The sequence below is a fragment of the Ahaetulla prasina genome, chromosome 10, assembly GCF_028640845.1.
Source record: "Ahaetulla prasina isolate Xishuangbanna chromosome 10, ASM2864084v1, whole genome shotgun sequence".
NCBI classification, from domain to species: domain Eukaryota; kingdom Metazoa; phylum Chordata; class Lepidosauria; order Squamata; family Colubridae; genus Ahaetulla; species Ahaetulla prasina.
Window position 1 is genome coordinate 17,384,248 of NC_080548.1, and position 18,191 is coordinate 17,402,438.

At 44.7% G+C, this 18,191-nt stretch overlaps 1 protein-coding gene across 1 annotated transcript in view; it reads right to left on the minus strand.

The window, feature by feature from the left end:
* Window positions 1–1,661: 1,661 nt before the first annotated feature.
* Window positions 1,662–18,191, minus strand: part of TCEA3 (transcription elongation factor A3) — a 50,032-nt gene continuing 33,502 nt past the window's right edge. The window contains exons 6-13 of the mRNA XM_058196337.1: window positions 15,086–15,142; window positions 14,081–14,161; window positions 13,593–13,670; window positions 11,499–11,656; window positions 10,083–10,145; window positions 8,211–8,359; window positions 6,769–6,987; window positions 1,662–3,859 (exon numbers count right to left, since the gene is read on the minus strand). Of these exons, the coding sequence (XP_058052320.1) occupies window positions 3,851–3,859; window positions 6,769–6,987; window positions 8,211–8,359; window positions 10,083–10,145; window positions 11,499–11,656; window positions 13,593–13,670; window positions 14,081–14,161; window positions 15,086–15,142 (814 nt within the window). The 3' untranslated portion in view covers window positions 1,662–3,850. The remainder of the gene's footprint in view (window positions 3,860–6,768; window positions 6,988–8,210; window positions 8,360–10,082; window positions 10,146–11,498; window positions 11,657–13,592; window positions 13,671–14,080; window positions 14,162–15,085; window positions 15,143–18,191) is intronic.

Consider the following 18,191-nt stretch of genomic DNA (forward strand, 5'->3'; position numbering starts at 1 on the left):
ACTATAAGATGCACTCCCCCCCCAAAAAAATGGGTAGAAATGTCTATGCATCTTATTGACTGAATATGGGCCTGCTTTTGGCCTCCCAAACTCTCCGTGTGTCCCATTTTTGCCCTCCCCAGCCCCCAGAAGCACTCTGCAGGCAAAAAATGGGCCCATATTCATATTTTGGCCTGCAAAGTCCTTCTGTGGTCCAGGGAGGGTGAAAACAGGACATGCAGAGGCCAAAAACGTTTTTTTTTCTTGTTTTCCTCTTTGAAATCTAGGTGCGCCTTATAGTCTGAAAAATACTGTAACTTCTGTTTGATATTGATAGGGATCCAATCACTTTCCTTTGTTCTAAAGGGCTTTGAAAAGTTTTGGAGTGGAGCAGTAGTGAGGCACACAAATGGTTAATTGCTTATCAGATCTGATTCCACTGTAACTTAAGCCAAAAAGTTACTTATATACATTTGCATGCAGCATTTAATTAGTTCTCAATACCCAGGGGTTTGTTTTCATGTCTGTCCCTCTGGCTTTAGCTTTATCTTCGGTTTCTTCCAAATTAAAATGGCATTCTCAGCTGTAACATCGCATCAACCTACTTGAAAACAGAAGCAAACCATTTTGTGGTTAATTATTAATCGGTGATTAATCCTCCATCAGTGGAATGGCTTGCCTCCACCAGAAGTCGTGGGTGCTCCAACACCGGGAGGCTTTTAAGAAGAGATTGGACAACCGTTGGGTTGGGAAATGGTATATAGGGCGATCCTTCTCAATCACCATGTACCTCCTCTGAATACCTTTCATGGCCACAGACCATGGCCATGAACCACCAAAAATTTAAGTTTTAAATCATAACATTTCTTCAAGCTTTTGTGAATCCCCTGGGACCACATCACACACGCACCCTAGGGTCCAGGAACCAGTGGTTTCCTGTTTGAGCAGGGGATTGGACTAGAAGATCTTGTTGTGTCTCGCCCGCTCCCCCTGCCGCAGCCGGGCCCCTCTTATCTCCTGCCGGACGCTGATAGTTCGGAAGAATGTCCTGGCATGCCTCCAGGCCCCAGCCCTGGCACCATGCCCGGACAGGCCGAGCAAGACAAAGGGCCTGACGTGCCTTCAGCCCCCAGTCCTGGTACCATGCCCAGGCAAACGGAGCAACTAAACCCCTCCCCCACAGCATGTGAGCCTGAAGAATGTGAAGCCAATCATGAGCTCAGATTACCAACAGCTGGAGGCTGGAGAGATCCTCGCTTCCGGAGAATTGAGAGGCGACGTCAGCAAAAAGAAGGGAGGGGCAGGCCTGGATAAGTGCTGAGTCATGGAGCCACACCCCATGGCCTATATAAAGGATCTGCGTTCTGGCATTCTCTGAGTCAGGCAAAGTCTACCTTATCTTGCTGAAGTCACTTCCTGGTCTCCTGCCTGCCTTGAGAACTCTGATAGGACTTTGGCAGAGCTGCAGAGGCACGCTTGATACGGACTTCCCCAACCCAGCCGTCAGCGGAGGAGTGGGACACGACAGACCTCCAATGTCCTTTCCACTTCTGTCGTTCTGTTGTGGTCCCTGACTGCAGAACCACAGATATCATAGCACCTCATGTTTGGAAGACACCCCTGTTCCGATTGGAGTAACTGGTGTAAGAATTCCCATGCCCCAGAATGGACAGAGCCACAAATGACAGGCGAGAATTCAATTTACTTCTTTCCATTCGGGTATCTGCTTTGGACAATTCTAGTACTTGCTCTACACGGCACAAAGTCATTTGAAAATAAAGAGAAGAATTACAAGTAACAAAAGAGGAAATTCCTCATCATGCAATAGCTGTACACATTTCGTTTACTAGTTCTGTTCCTCCTAGGCAGAGGCGGAACCTGAGCAAACTCTGACATCCCAAACAACCTAGCAGGATTCGTTTGAAAATCCAGGGTAATTTAATATAAAAACTGTTAAGGGGGAAAATTATCTGCCATTTTGAACGATTTTACATCCCCAACCCATCTACTAGGGCTGCTTCTCACACCTAGCTCCTTTCCCACAAAAAAATGTCCATCTTACCCCCATTTAACTGCCCTCCAGAAACATGGACCCAGAATAGCCATGCAAACTAGGTCAATTCTACAAGCCCACATAGCAACTGAATGCCCAAGGTGGAGAAGTGTATGAAACTAGCCACAGATCCATTCTCAAAGCCATGAAAGGAGGATTCATAACTGCCTTGGATCCAATGAGTGACATCCTTTTCTAAAATAGGTATCGCAAGAACAGTCGCCTATTCAAAACTAGCTTCTCAAGGTACTTGGATGACCCTGAATCTATCATGGGTTAATTTGTTATTGCTTGATTCTGTCTTTACAAGGAACAGGAAGGGGCTAGGAAGCATACTTTACGTGCAGATTCAACCTGTAACAATCACCTCCTATAAGGGATTCCGAGAAGGCAGCTTTGGGAGAATTTGGGGTGACAGTGCCAACACCAAAGGATCAAAGCTTTGATTTAGCCTCTGTGAAAGTCACAGGATAGGAAACAAAACAAAACGGGCAGCTGAGAGCAGAGAGTCAAAAAATCGGGAGAGAAAATACCTGATGGTCTTTCCATTAAAGGTCTCTTCCTTGACATCAGGTGAATTCTCTTGCCCCCCAAAAAATACATTCCAAGTTCAGCCAAATAAATAAAATAGGGGTTCTGGGCTCACTGTTGAGCTAAAACAATGGATGGAAATGCCAAGAGGATCAACCAATCCAGCCAATTAAAGGTTGTACCTCTATGAAACTTCTACTAGGATCAGGGGTGTCAAACTCAATGTCATTGAGGGCCGCATCAGGGTTGTGTTTGACCTTGGGGGGGGGGGGGCAGGGGGTGTGTGGCCAGGGTGGGCGTGGCCAGCTCAATGTCACTCATGTTGGGTGCTCTGCCAGCGAAAACGGGCTTCCAAGCTCTGTTTCCGGCTGCGACGGCCTCCTGCAACCCTCTGCCAGCGAAAATGGAGCTCAGGAGGGACGCATGCAACCCTGGCAGAGGGTTGCAGGAGGCCATTGTAGCCGGAAACAGAGCTCGGGAGCCCATTTTCGCTGGCAGAGGCACTGCGGGCCAGTCCCTCACTGTTTCCAGGGTGGCTCCGCAGGCTCGATCTAAGCACCCCATGGGCTGAATCTGGCCCGCAGGCCTTGAGTTTGACACCCCTGTACTAGATGCTACCTCTATCTGTAGTTTTTGACTCCTAATTACAGAGTCAGAACTGAATGCATCCCGTTTTTCTTTCCTCCCTTGCCGATATGGTAGTTGATTTTAAACATTACTTTCAATTTGCCTCAACAAACTACACTTTGTGATTCAAATAAGCTGTTGATCGCCGAGCTGGGCCTTCCGAACCCATGTACTCATCATGACGTCATAAACTTTCTCCGCTTTGGAGACTTCGCTGGATGTTGCCCACGCATGCACTGCCAAACCAATCTTTGCAGCCTTAAGAATGGAAAATTTTTACATTTCCCCAAACAAAAGCAGGGAACAACCCACCATCTGTTGGCCTCCTTCTATGCTCAAGTGTTAATGTCTGTCTTTGCATAATATAACTGCAGAACACACACAGCCCTCTCATTGAGGGCACCAATATATCACCTGAATGAGTTTGAAGATAGGATTCCATTTTAAGAAAGTCATTCAAACCGACCTCGTTTGTTTTTTTGTTTTTTTAAAGAGGTATCTGATGGGGTGAGGGTTGAAACTTCAGCATTTCAACCTTTGCAGGCTGTTTTTCTTTCCCTGCTTTTATTTCATCGGTTGGACAGTTCAAAGGTTCTCTTATCTCTCTGGCTGCAACAGGTACAACATCTTCGTGGCGCTGGCGCATGGGTGCAAAGAGCATCAGCAGAACTGTGAAAACAAAACGTTTTCTCTTTAATAATGCAGGAAATTGCAATCCAGATGTTTTGCCACTCTGCACCAGAATACTAAATTCGGCGTCAGCAGTTTTAACATAAATTGGGCATAACCCAAGCTCCTTATGAGATACCGAAGGTGTGGAACCATCACACATAAGGAAACATAGCACCAATAGAAGAGAATATTTGTAGCTCGGGATTCAACTATGAGATCCTTGGAGCTCTCTTTATGTCCCAAAGGTGCTTTTATTTTATTTTCAAGACGCAACTGGACTTTTGGGTTTTTCTTTGAAGATGTTTCACTTCTCATTCAAGAAGTTTCTTCAGCTCTGACTGGATGATGGGGAACAAAAAGATTTATACTCCTTGCAGACAGCTGGTCATTTGCATTCTTTCAGCGAGTTGTTCAAGCCACCTGGAGGTTAATCTGTGTCGTCAGGGTCACCTGCGTAGTGCAAATCAGTGTGGAGACTTCTTGGAACAGTCTTCAAAGAAAAACCAGAAAATCCAATTGCCTCTAGGGACAAAATAGCACCTTTGGGAGAACCATGATCTGGATGACTAAAAGTCTTCATAGAGTCTAGACCAGTGATGGTTAACCTTTTTGGTGCCGAGTGCCCAAAGTGTGCACACGCGTGCGCGACTGCACGCAGGTGTGCCCCAATCCCCAAATTGCAATGCGAGCACCCCACGCATGCACGCATTCCCCATGCATGGCACGCGTCCCCCATGCATGTGTCCTGCATCTCCACGCATACACTCCGCCCCGTACATGCGCCCCCCGCACCCCATTTTGGCTTCAAGGTTGGTGGAGGCAGCTTTCTAGGCCCAACACTGGGTGTGGGGGGCTTCACTCAACGCCACTGTGCCCCGAAGGAGGGACTTGGCTGGAGAGGGAAAAAGGAGGGAAATGAGGGGATAGGATAGCAGAGGTTTCTGTCAGGCAAGCCTGAGGGAAATAAGGGAATAGGACAGCAGAGGTTTCTGTGGGTAAGCCTGAGGGAAATAAGGGGATAGGATAGCAGAGGTTTCTGTGGGCAAGCCTGAGGGAAATGAGGGGATAGGATAGCAGAGGTTTCTGTGGGCAATCCTGAGGGAAATGAGGGGATAGGATAGCAGAGGTTTCTGTGGGCAATCCTGAGGGAAATGAGGGGATAGGATAGCAGAGGTTTCTGTGGGCAATCCTGAGGGAAATGAGGGGATAGGATAGCAGAGGTTTCTGTGGGCAATCCTGAGGGAAATGAGGGGATAGGATAGCAGAGGTTTCTGTGGGCAATCCTGAGGGAAATGAGGGGATAGGATAGCAGAAGTTTCTGTGGGCAAGCCTGAGGAAAATGAGGGGATAGGATAGCAGAGGTTTCTGTGGGTAAGCCTGAGGGAAATGAGGGGATAGGATAGCAGAGGTTTCTGTGGGCAAGCCTGAGGAAATAAGGGGATAGGACAGCAGAGGTTTCTGTGGGCAAGCCTGAGGGAAATGAGGGGAAAGGATAGCAGAGGTTTCTGTGGGCAAGCCTGAGGGAAATGAGAGAATAGGATAGAAGAGCTTTCCGTGGGGCAAGCCTGAGGGAGAGAAGGGGGTAGGATAGAGGAGGCTTCTGTGGGGCAAGCAGAGGAATCCATGAAGAAGCAGAGGCGGTGGAAGGAGAGCTCAGCAGGCAATTCAAGAGTGGGAGAGAGGAGAGAGAGACAAAGGAAGAAGGGCTGACCAGGCATATGAATATCATTTCATCACGTGACCCTCCAGCTTGGAAAAGACTAACCATCACCCCACCACGTGACCTGCCTGCTGAGAGCAGATTGACCACCATGACCCTACATGATCCAGGCCAGTAGAGGTGCCTGAGCGTGGGACCAGTGTGGACCAGTGGCCATACCAAAAAGGGCCAGAAGAACCTGGACTCCAGCAGCCCTGACGGGGGGAATGCTGCAAAGGTAACCATAGATTTTCTGAGCAATGGTTCAAAGAGCACCAAAGACCTCAAAGACGTAATGAAATTATGGGCTTGTGTGATGCATCTCTTGGTGCCTCCTTCAAAGAGCTGCCAGTTTGTCTGAGATTATACACTAACACAAGATGCTTCAGAAGGGATGTGGGTGTGCTGCCAATTCCCGAGATATTTTGCTGGGATCGCACAGCTACTGCATACCCCATGGAAAGCTTCCAATTTCTGGAAGACCATACTACCTCCAAAGTGACACTTCGCATTTTGCACAATGCAGACACAAAAGAACAGAAGTTGCACTGCATTGACAAAGATGAATTACCTAATTTTTAAACCTCTGATCTATCAAATCTCTGGGCAATGTATGCAAAAAATGACTCTGGGCAATGTAGCAAAAAAAGCATTTGTGTGTGTGTGTGTGTGTGTGTGTGTGTGTGTGTGTGTATGTGTATATGTATATGTATATATGTAGGTCTTTGGTTATTCAGGTTTTCTCCCGTGTAAAATTGGAAGTGTCTTGGCGACATTTTGACGAAGTCTCATTTGTCATCTTCAGGCTGGTGTTTACAGCTTTGTGCTTCTAGGAGCACGAAGCTATAAACACCAGCCTGAAGATGACGAATGAGACTTTGTCAAAATGTCGCCAAGACACTTCCAATTTTACGTGGGAGAAAACCCGAATAACCAAAGACCTACATATAAACACCCGCAAAAACCTCAAAAAATATATATATTTATTTGCTTTGTTTTGCTACAGTACATCGCCATGGCACTGGTCCGTGGCATGCCATAAACCAGTCCATACAAACAAGCGAAGCCCCATCCATGGGATGCAGGCAGCACACAAAACCACACACTCCTCCGGTCCATGGAAAAACCTCTCTCCAAGGAACCAATCCTTGGTCCCCCAAAAGTTGGAGGCTTCTGGCTTAAAGCATTTACTAGCAACAATACAAACCTTCCAGCGATTGCCACACTCATTACAGAGCACGAAAGTCGTCATGGGCTCATCGGCGCTCCGGGTTTGCACCTGATTGTAGGTGCAGTTCTTTTTCTTGCACTTTCCGCACTGGAAGAGGTCGGTGGCAGTACCTCCTGTCTTTGCCATCTGATGCTCTCGGATTGCTTCTTGGGTCATGGCACTTCTCAGCTCCTTCAGTTCATCACTAGCCATTTCCTGCAACAAACAACAGTGTTCACTGTACCAACTTGCAGCGGTGCCCATTTAGTCAGGCAGGTTTCGTCCGAGTTAAGTCTTTGTTTGCCCTGTTCGGTTCCAAAGCTAGTGGGAGCATGAGCACACAATGCTCAATTGAGTTTAAACCTTGTTTAGGAGGGGGGTTTTTTGGGGGGGGAATGACTTTGTTTGATAGGCGAACTTGGTTAGTGAATGGGTTATGCAATCCAGAAAATGCTTACTTTAAAAAAGATTAAAAGCAGGGTATGGACAAGGCCACAAATTGTTGAGCTCTTAATTTGTGGGTTACAGTGGAGAGATTAAAAGACTTAAATCAAATGGGCAGCAGGAAAGACCAATGGCTGAGTTAACCCATAATGTAACCTGTTTGGTTTTAGCTTTAAACAGTTTGCCAAACTAACGGTTGTAAGTCAAGGACTACCGATATACTATACAGGTAGTCCTCGACTTACAACTTTTCATTTAGTGACCGTTCAAAGTTACAACAGCCTTGAAAAAAGTGACTGATGACCATTTTTCATACTTAATGACCTTTGCAGCATCCCCATGGTCATGTGACCATCAAAATTCAGATGATTGGCAACGGATTCATATGTATGATGGCTGCAGTGTTCCAAGGGTCATTTTGCGACTTTGACAAGCAAAGTCAATGGGGAAGCCAGATTCATTTAACAACTGTGGCAAGAAAGGTCGTAAAACGGGGCAAAACTCACTTGACAAACGTTTCACTTACCAAAAGAAAAGTCAATTGCGGTCATAAGTCAAGGACTGCCTGTACAGGGTTATGTTATGCTGTGCTATGCTAATCTATTTAGTCAAATGACCAGCATAAAACTTGCATGAACCCAGATATGCAATAATTGTCATGTATCATTAAAATAGCTGCTATAGTTACATTTAAAAATGCCATTGAAGACTGACCAATAAATTCAGGTAATCAAGCTTAACGAACAGATAGCTTTAAAATCTGATGCACCAGATCTCGGATACAACAGACTTTGCGCACAATAAAGCCAATCATTGTGACAATATCCAGCTTTCGCATATCGACACCATCATTCATGTGAAGTAAACTGCCCTGGGGACATCTTCTCTCATTTAAACGGCCTTTCCACCCCTCACAACTGATTTGTTAAATTCAAGTTTTATTTGTATTACACGGGCCTGAAAAAACAACAACACGGCCGCCTCTTTCTACTGACCTCTGCCGTCATTTTTGCAATGAGGGCCGGCGGGATGCTTCCACACAGCACATTGCGCCGCAAACCAGGATTCTTGGGGTCCTTCAGGTTGCTAATTCTGCTCCTCACTCGGTTCCGGTATTTCATATCTGTGCTTTTCAGTTCTTGGTAGATATGTGGCAGCATTAAGGAATGATGTTTGTTTTAGTCTGGATTAGTTTGGTCTAATGATTAAAACCCCAGGCAAAAAAAACCAGGAGACTGTGAGTTCTAGTCTTCCTTTAGGCATGACTTTGAGCCAATCCACAGGAGATGGAGAGTGATAATCTTGCCTCAGGCATGAAAGCAAGCTGGGGGGACTTTAGGCTAATCACCAGGAGATGATGAGTTCTAGTACTGCCTTAGGCATGCAAGCTGGCTGGGTGACTTTGGGCCAATCCCCAGGAAATAGTGAGTTATAGTCCCACTTTAGACATGAAAGTAAGCTGGCTGAGTGAGTTTGGGGCACTGCCCCTCTTTCAGCCCAACCCACCTCACAGGGTTGCTGTTGTGGAGAGAAGGAGGAAACAGTATTAAGTATATTCTCTTGTGTTACTGAAGAAGTAGTAGTAGTAATAAAGGAAAGATAAAAACTGAATAAATATGTGGAAAATGAAGAGAACATGAAGAAAATTGCATCTCTAGGAATTCTTGCAGTTGGTTCTGCCTTCTCATTCCACCTTTCTCCTCCAAAAATTTCCCTCCAAAAATTTCCCTTGAAGATACTGATTTTTTGTTTGTTTGTTTTTTGGTATTCCTGCAAACCCGGGATCTCGCCGATTCCTCCATCTCCCATACAGACAGAACAATCCTGCCCAGGGGTGGGCTTCAAAATTTTTAGCAAGGGGTTCTCTGCCCAGTTGCTGGGTGGGCGTGGCCATGGTGGATGTGGCCTAGTCAGCCTCCTGCACCACAGCAGGAGGGGCATTTTTGCCCTCCCCAGGCTCCAGAGGCTTTTCTCGAGCCTCCGGGAGGGCGAAAACGGCCTTCCCAGACTCTGGAGGCCCTCTGTTTTCAGCCTTCTTGGTGGCTCAGGCTGTAAGAAGCCTGTTATTAAAACACAGCTGCCTGCAATTACTGCAGGTTCTAGTCCCACCAGGTCCAAGGTTGACTCAGCCTTCCATCCTTTATAAGGTAGGTAAAATGAGGACCCAGATTGTTGGGGGGGGGGCAATAAGTTGACTTTGTAAATATACAAATAGAATGAGACTATTGCCTTACACACTGTAAGCCGCCCTGAGTCTTCGGAGAAGGGCGGGATATAAATGTAAACAACAACAACAAAAAACTTCCGGTAGGCCCATTTTTAACCCTCCCTGAGCCTCCATGCATGTTCTGCACTTAACTGCATCCAAAACAGGCCATGTGGGGACTCCTGGAAGGGGAGGGGAGGGGTGGGCAGGGCCAGCCAGGAGTGGGATTTGGAGGTTCTCCAAACTGCACAGAATCTTAGAGGTTCTCCCGAACCCCTGCGAACCCTCAGCAGCCATCCCTGATCCTGCCTACAGCAGAGACTGAGGATTGCCATTAGTCCTAAAAGCTAGTTATAGCCTTATATATTTCTCATTGATCTCATTTTTAACAAAGCCTATTTCCAGAAGAGCACACTTTCTGTCCGAAGCAGTAAGCAATTACAGTAGTTCCCATACAAAATTTGAACCCCTTCTTTTTTAGCCTCCTAACCTTTTAGAAAAAAAATGTTCAAGAAAGCATCTCCTGAATTTATACAATTCAAAGGACTGGAGTTTTTGTTTTTACCCATCAAGGCAACATCTGTCCAATATTAGCATAAACTTTTCCCACTCTGATGCATTCCCTACCCGTACTAATAACCAGCAGACCCGAATATCCAAAAGATATGATCTTCAATCTCAGCTGCCATCTTATCACAGTTGACTGCAAATTCTTTGTAATCGTCTTGGACGGAGATGAAGAAGAGAAAGAAATGAAAACGGGGACGGAAGAAAAAAATAATCATTCAGCACAACCAGATGAAATTCAGTTTTGCGTCCAACCAAAAAACCTGAACTCCTATACTTTAGATCAGGGGTGTCCATCCTTGGCAACGTTAAGACATGTGGACTTCAACTCCCAGAATTCCCCAGCCAGCATGGGAGTTGAAGTCCACGTCTTAAAGATGCTAAATTTGAACTAACCCCTGAGTTAGTTTAAAAAATAAATGCGTAACATAATTAACTAGTGTAAGGGCAACAATAAAAAATTATAATTTCCTTATAGAATGCCTATTAATATCAATAATGCAGCAAACGGTATTAGCAGCAGAAAATAATTGTTTACTTCTGAATGTGAATATTTTTAACTGTAGATTGTTGTTTCCATTATATTTATTTGAACCAGGAGCATTTGCAGGTTCTGATGCTTTCATTAAAGTGATAAGCAACGTGCCATGTTCCTTCCATGCCCACATTTGATATTGTGACACCGCCCCCAAAAAGGGCAGAGTGATGCTCTTTTCATCATTTGCCTCCTTGGCTCTCCCTGCAAATGCCTCTGATTTGGAATCACTTTTTATCTTATGGTTGCTCTTCATTTTATCTTATTTTACAGACTGCTTTTACAGACATTTTCTGCTGCTGCTTGGTGTGGTACGGTAAGTAAAATTGATTCTGTTGGCATTATCAATCATCTCTATATCAGTATCAATTTTGTGCCATGATGGCACAGTGGTTAGAATGCAGTATTGCAGGCTGATTCTGCCCACTGCCAGGAGTTCGATCCTGACTGGCTCAAGGTTGGCTCAGCCGTCCATCCTTCTGAGGTCAATAAAATGAGGACCCAGATTGTTGGGGGCAATAGGCTGACTCTGAAACAGCTTAAAGAGGGCTGTAAAAGCACTATGAAGCGGTATATAAGTCTAAGTGCTTTTGCTATTTCTATATCAATAACTGTGGAAATGCATTTGTAGTTATGTAATCTAATCCAGGAGTCTCCAACTTTGGCAACTTTAAGACTTGTAGACTTCAACTCCCAGAATTCTGGGAGTTGAAGTCCACAAGTCTTAAAGTTGCCAAGGTTGGAGACCCTTGATCTAATCAATACTCATGCACTTCAGAAATCACGGTTTGATCGCTTCTCCTCTTCTGAATTTTCTCAATCTTTTTGCCATACAGCAGAGTGGAAGCTGGAGATAAAAACATCTGAACCAGAGCTCCAGGTCAGACTGTAAACTCTCTTTAGATCCCCTTGACTTTCATCCTAAGTCAATTTCTTAAATCCCCCCACCACCACCCGGATGTTTTTCTTTCTCACCATCCATTTTCAGGGCTGCAGAGACCATCTCAATACACTTGTCCCTAATGGAGTCTCCAGTCAAATAGCACGAGGGCAAGAAGATAGAAGTTCCAAATGTTGGCGTGACAGGGCTGGCAGGCATCCTGGGCACTTCAGTTCGAGATCTGTCATTTGACCTGAGCAGGACATCAAGTGAGATTGAAATGAAAAATGCTAATTTATGACCACTTCAATACAGCCTCTAACCCAAGACAAAAGGCCATTTGGGATCACCAAAGTCAAGAGCAATCAAATTACTTTGCAACCCAAGCCAAACCATACTACTCACCTCTTCCTACCCTAGCTGCAAAAATCCAACAGAAGGGATTAGAAAGCTAACTGTTTGCTTTGTTTTCTTGAAACTCGGGTTGAGCAAGCTGGATTCCCACGTTCTAATCTGGACTGTGCTACTTACACTTTCAGCCAGGGCTGAAGTGATTAATCGGCATGTACATACAACATGATTAACCAGTTAGGAATAAAAGATTTTAAGATACGTATTTGTACAAATATTGTGAGCTTGGTTAACATGCATTTCAGTTCAACCTTTGGTGCTTAGCTTACAGATCCAGCCTGACAGGTTGTCCTGGTAAACCGGGGGTGAAATGTAAAATTTGTTACTAAAGGTTCTGTGGGCATGGCTTGGTGGCGGTGGGGATAATGTGACTGGGTGGGCATGGCCAATTTTTTTCTTCTTTTAAAAGCATTTTTTCTACAACCTCTCCGGCCAATGATCAGGCAACTCAGTTGGGATCGCCAGAGGAGCCTTTTAAAAGCTTTTAAAGGGTTTGGACGATCCCAGCTGAATTGCCTGATCGCCAGAACCTTTTAAAAGCATTTTTTTACAACCTCTTCAGCTTCTAGAAGAAAAAATGCTTTTAAAAGTGAAAAACAAAAGCCTCTGATGATCACGCGACTCAGCTGGGAATGGAGGGGTGGGCCAGGGATTTTTGCTACCGGTTCTCCAAATCACACGCCACCATCGCTACCAGATCGGGTGATCCGGTCTGAACTAGGAGCATTTCCCCTCTCTGGTAAACCCAACAAAAGGGTTAAACCAGGGGTGTCAAACTCAAGGCCCGGAGGCAGGATCCGGCCCATGGGGTGCTTAGATCTGCCCCATGGGGCCTCTCTGGAAATAGTGAGGGACTGGCCCACGATGCCTTTGCCGGTGAAAATGGAACTCCGTTTTCACTGGCAGAAGGTTGCAGGAAGCCATTGCAGCTGAAAACAGAGCTCTGGAGTCTGTTTTTGCTGGCAAAGCACTCGGGCCACCACAGCCGTCCCCGACACAAATGACATTGAGCTAGCCACACCCACCATGCCCCTCCCCAAGGTCAAATGCAACCCTGATGCGACCCTCAATGAAATCAAGTTTGACACCCCTGGGTTAAACGAATCTCTGGATTACAAGCTTTGTGTGCATGCAGCCAACTTAATTCAAAGCCAATACTGCATGACATGAAAGCTATTTCTTTTGTCTCTCACACACAATAGTAGTACATGCCATGGAAAACTTGTGCAAAATTCACAAGAAGCAGAAATGAAGGCTACACAAGAAGTCACATGCCAAAAGCTTTTAGAGAAGGACAATCCTCTATTTGAACATGTGCTCTTTTTAAAAAGCTGCCAATTCATATTTTGGCCTATGGGAAAACACCTATAAGGGGGAGCAGCCAGGGGTCTTTAAGGAGCTTATCCAACATAAAAAAATCTGCCCATCAAACTGAAGAGGCACTCAGATTGCTCGTTCACACGATGAGATATTTCACGTTCCTATTTAAGTATTGGTATTTTTTTTCAAACATGCATCTTTACCAGAATTGGGCACCTCATACCCTGCAAATATCTTAGCCTGAAATTCTCATGCTCTATGACTGAGATAGTGGAAGTTGTAGTCAAATTGCCTATCCCTTATACAAACTACATGTGTAGCCTTTTCGGTCCACCCTAAAGCGCCACTTATTTTTTTGGTTCTGCTATCCATTCTTATATGCGTCAAGGTTTGGCTATCCTTCTCCAGGTAGCTAGTTTATTCTGTTTTTCCTTTGAACACCCCCAGCCAAACAATACCTTTCGTCTTTGCTATCCTCTTTGTTCTTATGAGATCCAGGAGGTGAGGCTGCTGGGTTGGAGCTGGTAGAGGTTCTCCTAGAGTGGATACAAAGAGGTGCATCGTAACAATTTCAGCTCAGATCCTGGTAATTCAAAGCACAATTTTAGGTCCTTTTGAAAACAAAGAAGCAGCATAAATTATCTCCATGCCAACATGTGTGATCTTATCTCCTCTAAGGTTAGGAGTAGAAGAAGAGTTATTTCCCCGGTTCATCAGTGGAAGACTTGCCTCCAGAAGCTGTGGATGCTCCAACACTGGAAGTTTTTAAGAAGAGATTGGACAACCATTTGTCTGAAATAGTAGAGGGTTTCATGCCTGAGGAGGGGGTTGGAACTAGAAGATCTGCAAGGTCCCAGGTCTCTTCCTACTCTGTATCGTGCTAGATCAGTAGAACCAATGTAAAACGATCAGTAGTAGAATTAGCACAAGGGCTGGATTAGCTTACCTGTCCACCGACAGTCTCTTGGGAGAGGAAGTAGAGGAACTAGAAGTAGAGCTGGAAGATCTTGAATCTTTGGAGTCCCTCCTTTATAAGGGGGAAAAAGGGGGATGAAGAATGTTGGCAAAGATGCATACATCATTAGACCTCCTTGCCATAAAATTGAATCTAACTCAACTTAGGACTGCAATGACTTACAACAGAAATCCCGGTCCCAATTGTGGTCATAACTCAAGAACGACCTGATTCCTGTCGGTCAGAAAGTGCTTTGCGTGTGACAGTCCTATTTAACACTCTGAAAGCTCAGGATGTTGTGGGTCGGGGTGAAATGCAACTGGTTCAGACCGGTTCGCCCGAACCAGTAGTGATAAATGCTACGGTTCAGGCGAACTGGTAGTGAAAAAAATGCTACCGGTTCAGGCGAACCAGTACTTCCAATGATCAGCTGTGCCTAGAGAGCAGGACATCCTTTCTATCAAAATCACGTGGCACAGCTCTTTCCCCCTCTCGCTGTTCTACTTACCTTTGCAAACTCAGAAAAGGCTTCTAAATCCTCCTTTTTCAGTGCTGCGTGGTAGTCACAAACATGTATGCACAAAACAAACAGTAGCGAAGCAAACCGGTAGCAAAGTGAACCGGTTGCAGACTTCAGAGCATTTCACCCCTGGTGTGGGTTATACTGCATTAAAAAAAACCACTAATTCTGACTACAGCGGATGGGGAAGGCAGATGGCCAAGTATATAGATTGCAACATACTTACTGCATAAAGGGCCGTTCCCTTTTGTAGAAAGCTGCACTGCAATTACAAACTCATTTATAATGCAATATTTGCATACACAAAACAGCAAAAGTCGCTGTTGCTATTGTAGTGGTGGCGGTGGGGGGAGGGGTGCTCCTGCGGTCCCCTTAAGAATGGGTCTCCTTTTTTCCTTTCTAATTCTTCATGTCTCTGCATCTTTAAGCACTTTAAGTGAAGAGTAAGAGTTCTCTCCAGAGCCCTGAAAACGTACCTCTCTTTTTTGAGCTCCAAGTGTGACTTTTGGGAAGTAGAAGCCTCTTTGGGGTCTCTGCATGGTGAGAACAAATGTTAAGACCGTGTTACATCTTGGCTGGACAATACTCAGAGGTGACTTTTTTTGATGCCATAATAAATGACTGGTTGTCCCAGCTCTGCAATTCACAATCGTAAGTCATTGCTCAAGTCAGTTTTCTCTAGACAAAAACGTGATAATCACACAATATCCTTCTTCCAATGACAAAAAAACCAAAACAAATACTCACTAAAGCATAAGAAAAAGGACACTTATGGATATATCATTTACCCATCTTAAAAAATAAAAACAGAGGACATATGGATATATCATTTACCCATCTTAAAAAATAAAAACAGAGGACATATGGATATATCATTTACCCATCTTAAAAAATAAAAACAGAGGACATATGGATATATCATTGGTTCAGGTTTTCTTAGGCCTCACAGCCAGAAGAACTTGATTTGACTTTTTTCAGTGCTACATGACAGACATGATTCCCTGAATTAAGTTTCTATTCCGCCTAACCTTCTCTGAGTTAGATGCATAGTATTGCTCTCCCTGATTTGGGCCCCTCGCCTTCCCTGAGATAAGCTTCTAGTTTTGCATTCCTTAAGTTGAGTTTCTATTCAGGTAAAACGCATGATTTCCTGAAAAACACGTGGTATTTTGCTAATACGTATACTCTAAACGCTTGCTGATTGGTATAGCTAAGTTTCTATATGTTAATTCCCTCATTGCTGTAATTACCCCTCCCTGCTAAAACTGCATAATAAAAGAGACTGTTGCGATCTAAGGGGATCTTTTTTACAACAGCTTTTTCTACAACCCTTTCTTCGTACTCTCTCATTTTGAAGAACTCCTGGTGTGGTGTCTTTTATTCGGCTGCTTTCGTCCTTGCGAGGACCCCCTAAATTGTCTCAACGAGGGTTGAGACCCGTTCCTGCGGGAACCCAGGACAACATTAACAGGGAACCTAGGGCGACAAATAATTGTTGCAGACCAACAGCAACATCTGGGGGCTCGTCCGGACCTGTTGTGTTGTCCAGAGGCGTGATCGTTGTCTAGCGGTGCGTCACCTTCACCCTCATAGCTTACCCGTCCGGGACGCGACACGTGCACACGTAAGTTATGGGCTCCTCGAACTCGAAAGTCTCATCATTGCATAGGAATGAGCTTTACTCTCTGGTGAAGAAGGCTAATTGTTTGCAAAAAGTTAATGGCACCACTGTCTATCCTCTTTCTAAGAAATCTCTTACCTCTTTTCTATCCTATGTTCATGAAAAGTGCCCTGCCTACCCGGAGGAAGGGTCTCTTAAGAAGGCCACCTGGACCCGCTTGGGAAAATTCCTCCATGACCACCCTCGAGCTCCGCCTGATATTCTAGTGACTTGGCGGGCCATTACGGCTGCTCTTGGCACCCTCTATCCTAATTCTCCTTCTACTGATTCGGCTGCTCTGCTCTCTTCTACTACGGCCGAATCCCTGCCAAAAGTTTCTCTCCCTCCGTATGAATCTTCTTCTGTCTCTGTAGCTGCCTCTGCTCCCCCTGCGGACACAGCTCTTTCTCCTTCTGCAGCGTCTCCCCCCCCTCCGGAGGATACAGACATAGCTGCAGGTACTCTCTCTGCCTTGGTTGCTCTTTCTTCTCTTTCTCTAAGAACTGAACCCCCGATATCGGCTTACCCTTTAAACCTCAATCCACCAGGAGGAGGACAGCCGATACATGATAACATCAATGTACGGGTGCTTAAAAATTTAAAAGAAGCTGTTACTTCCTATGACATTCACTCTCCTTCAGTTCCTATGTCTGCTCATTCCTTTCCCTCCTCCTCCCTTTCCCCCCACTCTGAACCTTCAAAGCATATTGAGCTAGAAAGCGTATTGTACCAAATGCCTGTTTCTTCCATCCCTGCTTTGAAAACTGCCTCCTTTCCCCTGCCTGCCTCCCTTCCCCCAGAGCACCCCTCCCTTTCCCCCATGGGTGATCAGCAACTGATTTGGTTTAATTGCTTCTCTATATCTGGAAACAATCTGGAAAAGAATTTGCTCACAGCGACTACATGGGAAACATTGGGAACCTTTTTCCATGAAAGTCCAAGAGCCCCTGTAAAAATTTTGTCCATCTGGCACATGATCCTTGAATGCCTCATTTTACTTGCAGACTTCACTTAGATCAAAAATGACTTAAAAGGATCCACAATCACAGTCATGATTTAAACTGCTGAGTTTTCTCAGACAAGTTCCCCAGGTCTGTAAATGTTGTTTGATGATGTGTGTGCTTGTGTATGTATGTATGTGATCATTTTCAGACCTGCATAAGAATTGTAGAGATAATTGTGATGCTTGATTTGCATGGAATGTGTGTATGTGCAAAACTCATTGAGAAGGTGTGAAATTTCTGTGTTGTCTTTTGGATTTGCAAGAAATGTATGCATGTGTGAGAAATTGTCTCTGCATGTGTGCATGTGTGTGTGTGTGTGTGTATCTGTCTGCATAAATTCCGTATGCAAGCAGCCAGGTACTTTTGGAAAAATAAAAAAATGTATTTTTCCTTTTGCAAGCAAGTGAGTTACTTTTGAACATTTTTTTTTCTCTTCATATGCATGAGAATGTCTTTCCAGTGAGTTACTTTTAACTTTTTTTCTCTGCCCGCTGGCTTATCTTAACTACCCCCCCCCTTTGTACCTTGCTGTGCCAGGGAAAAGGGTGGGCTACGGGGGAAAACCATTCACCCCCACTCCATTTTTTTTTCTTCTCTCTCTTCTTTCTTGTCTGAGAAGGGAGGGACAATTAGGCTCTCTGGAAGCATTGCTTTTGCAAAGAGCTATGTAAAAACTATGCAGATGTATTTTCTTTTTAACCATGAAAACAATTTTGATTTTAATCTTCAACCCTGAAAACACTTTTGATTTTAATTTTTAATCATGCATACAATTTTGATTTTGCTTTTAATTTTCATTTTTTAACTTTTTGAGGTTTAAACTGCCTGATTAAACCTATACCTTTATAAATGTTTTCAAAGCACTGAGTTGACTAAAAACTGTTTCCTTTAGTTTTGTATTTTTGCAGCTGTTCACAT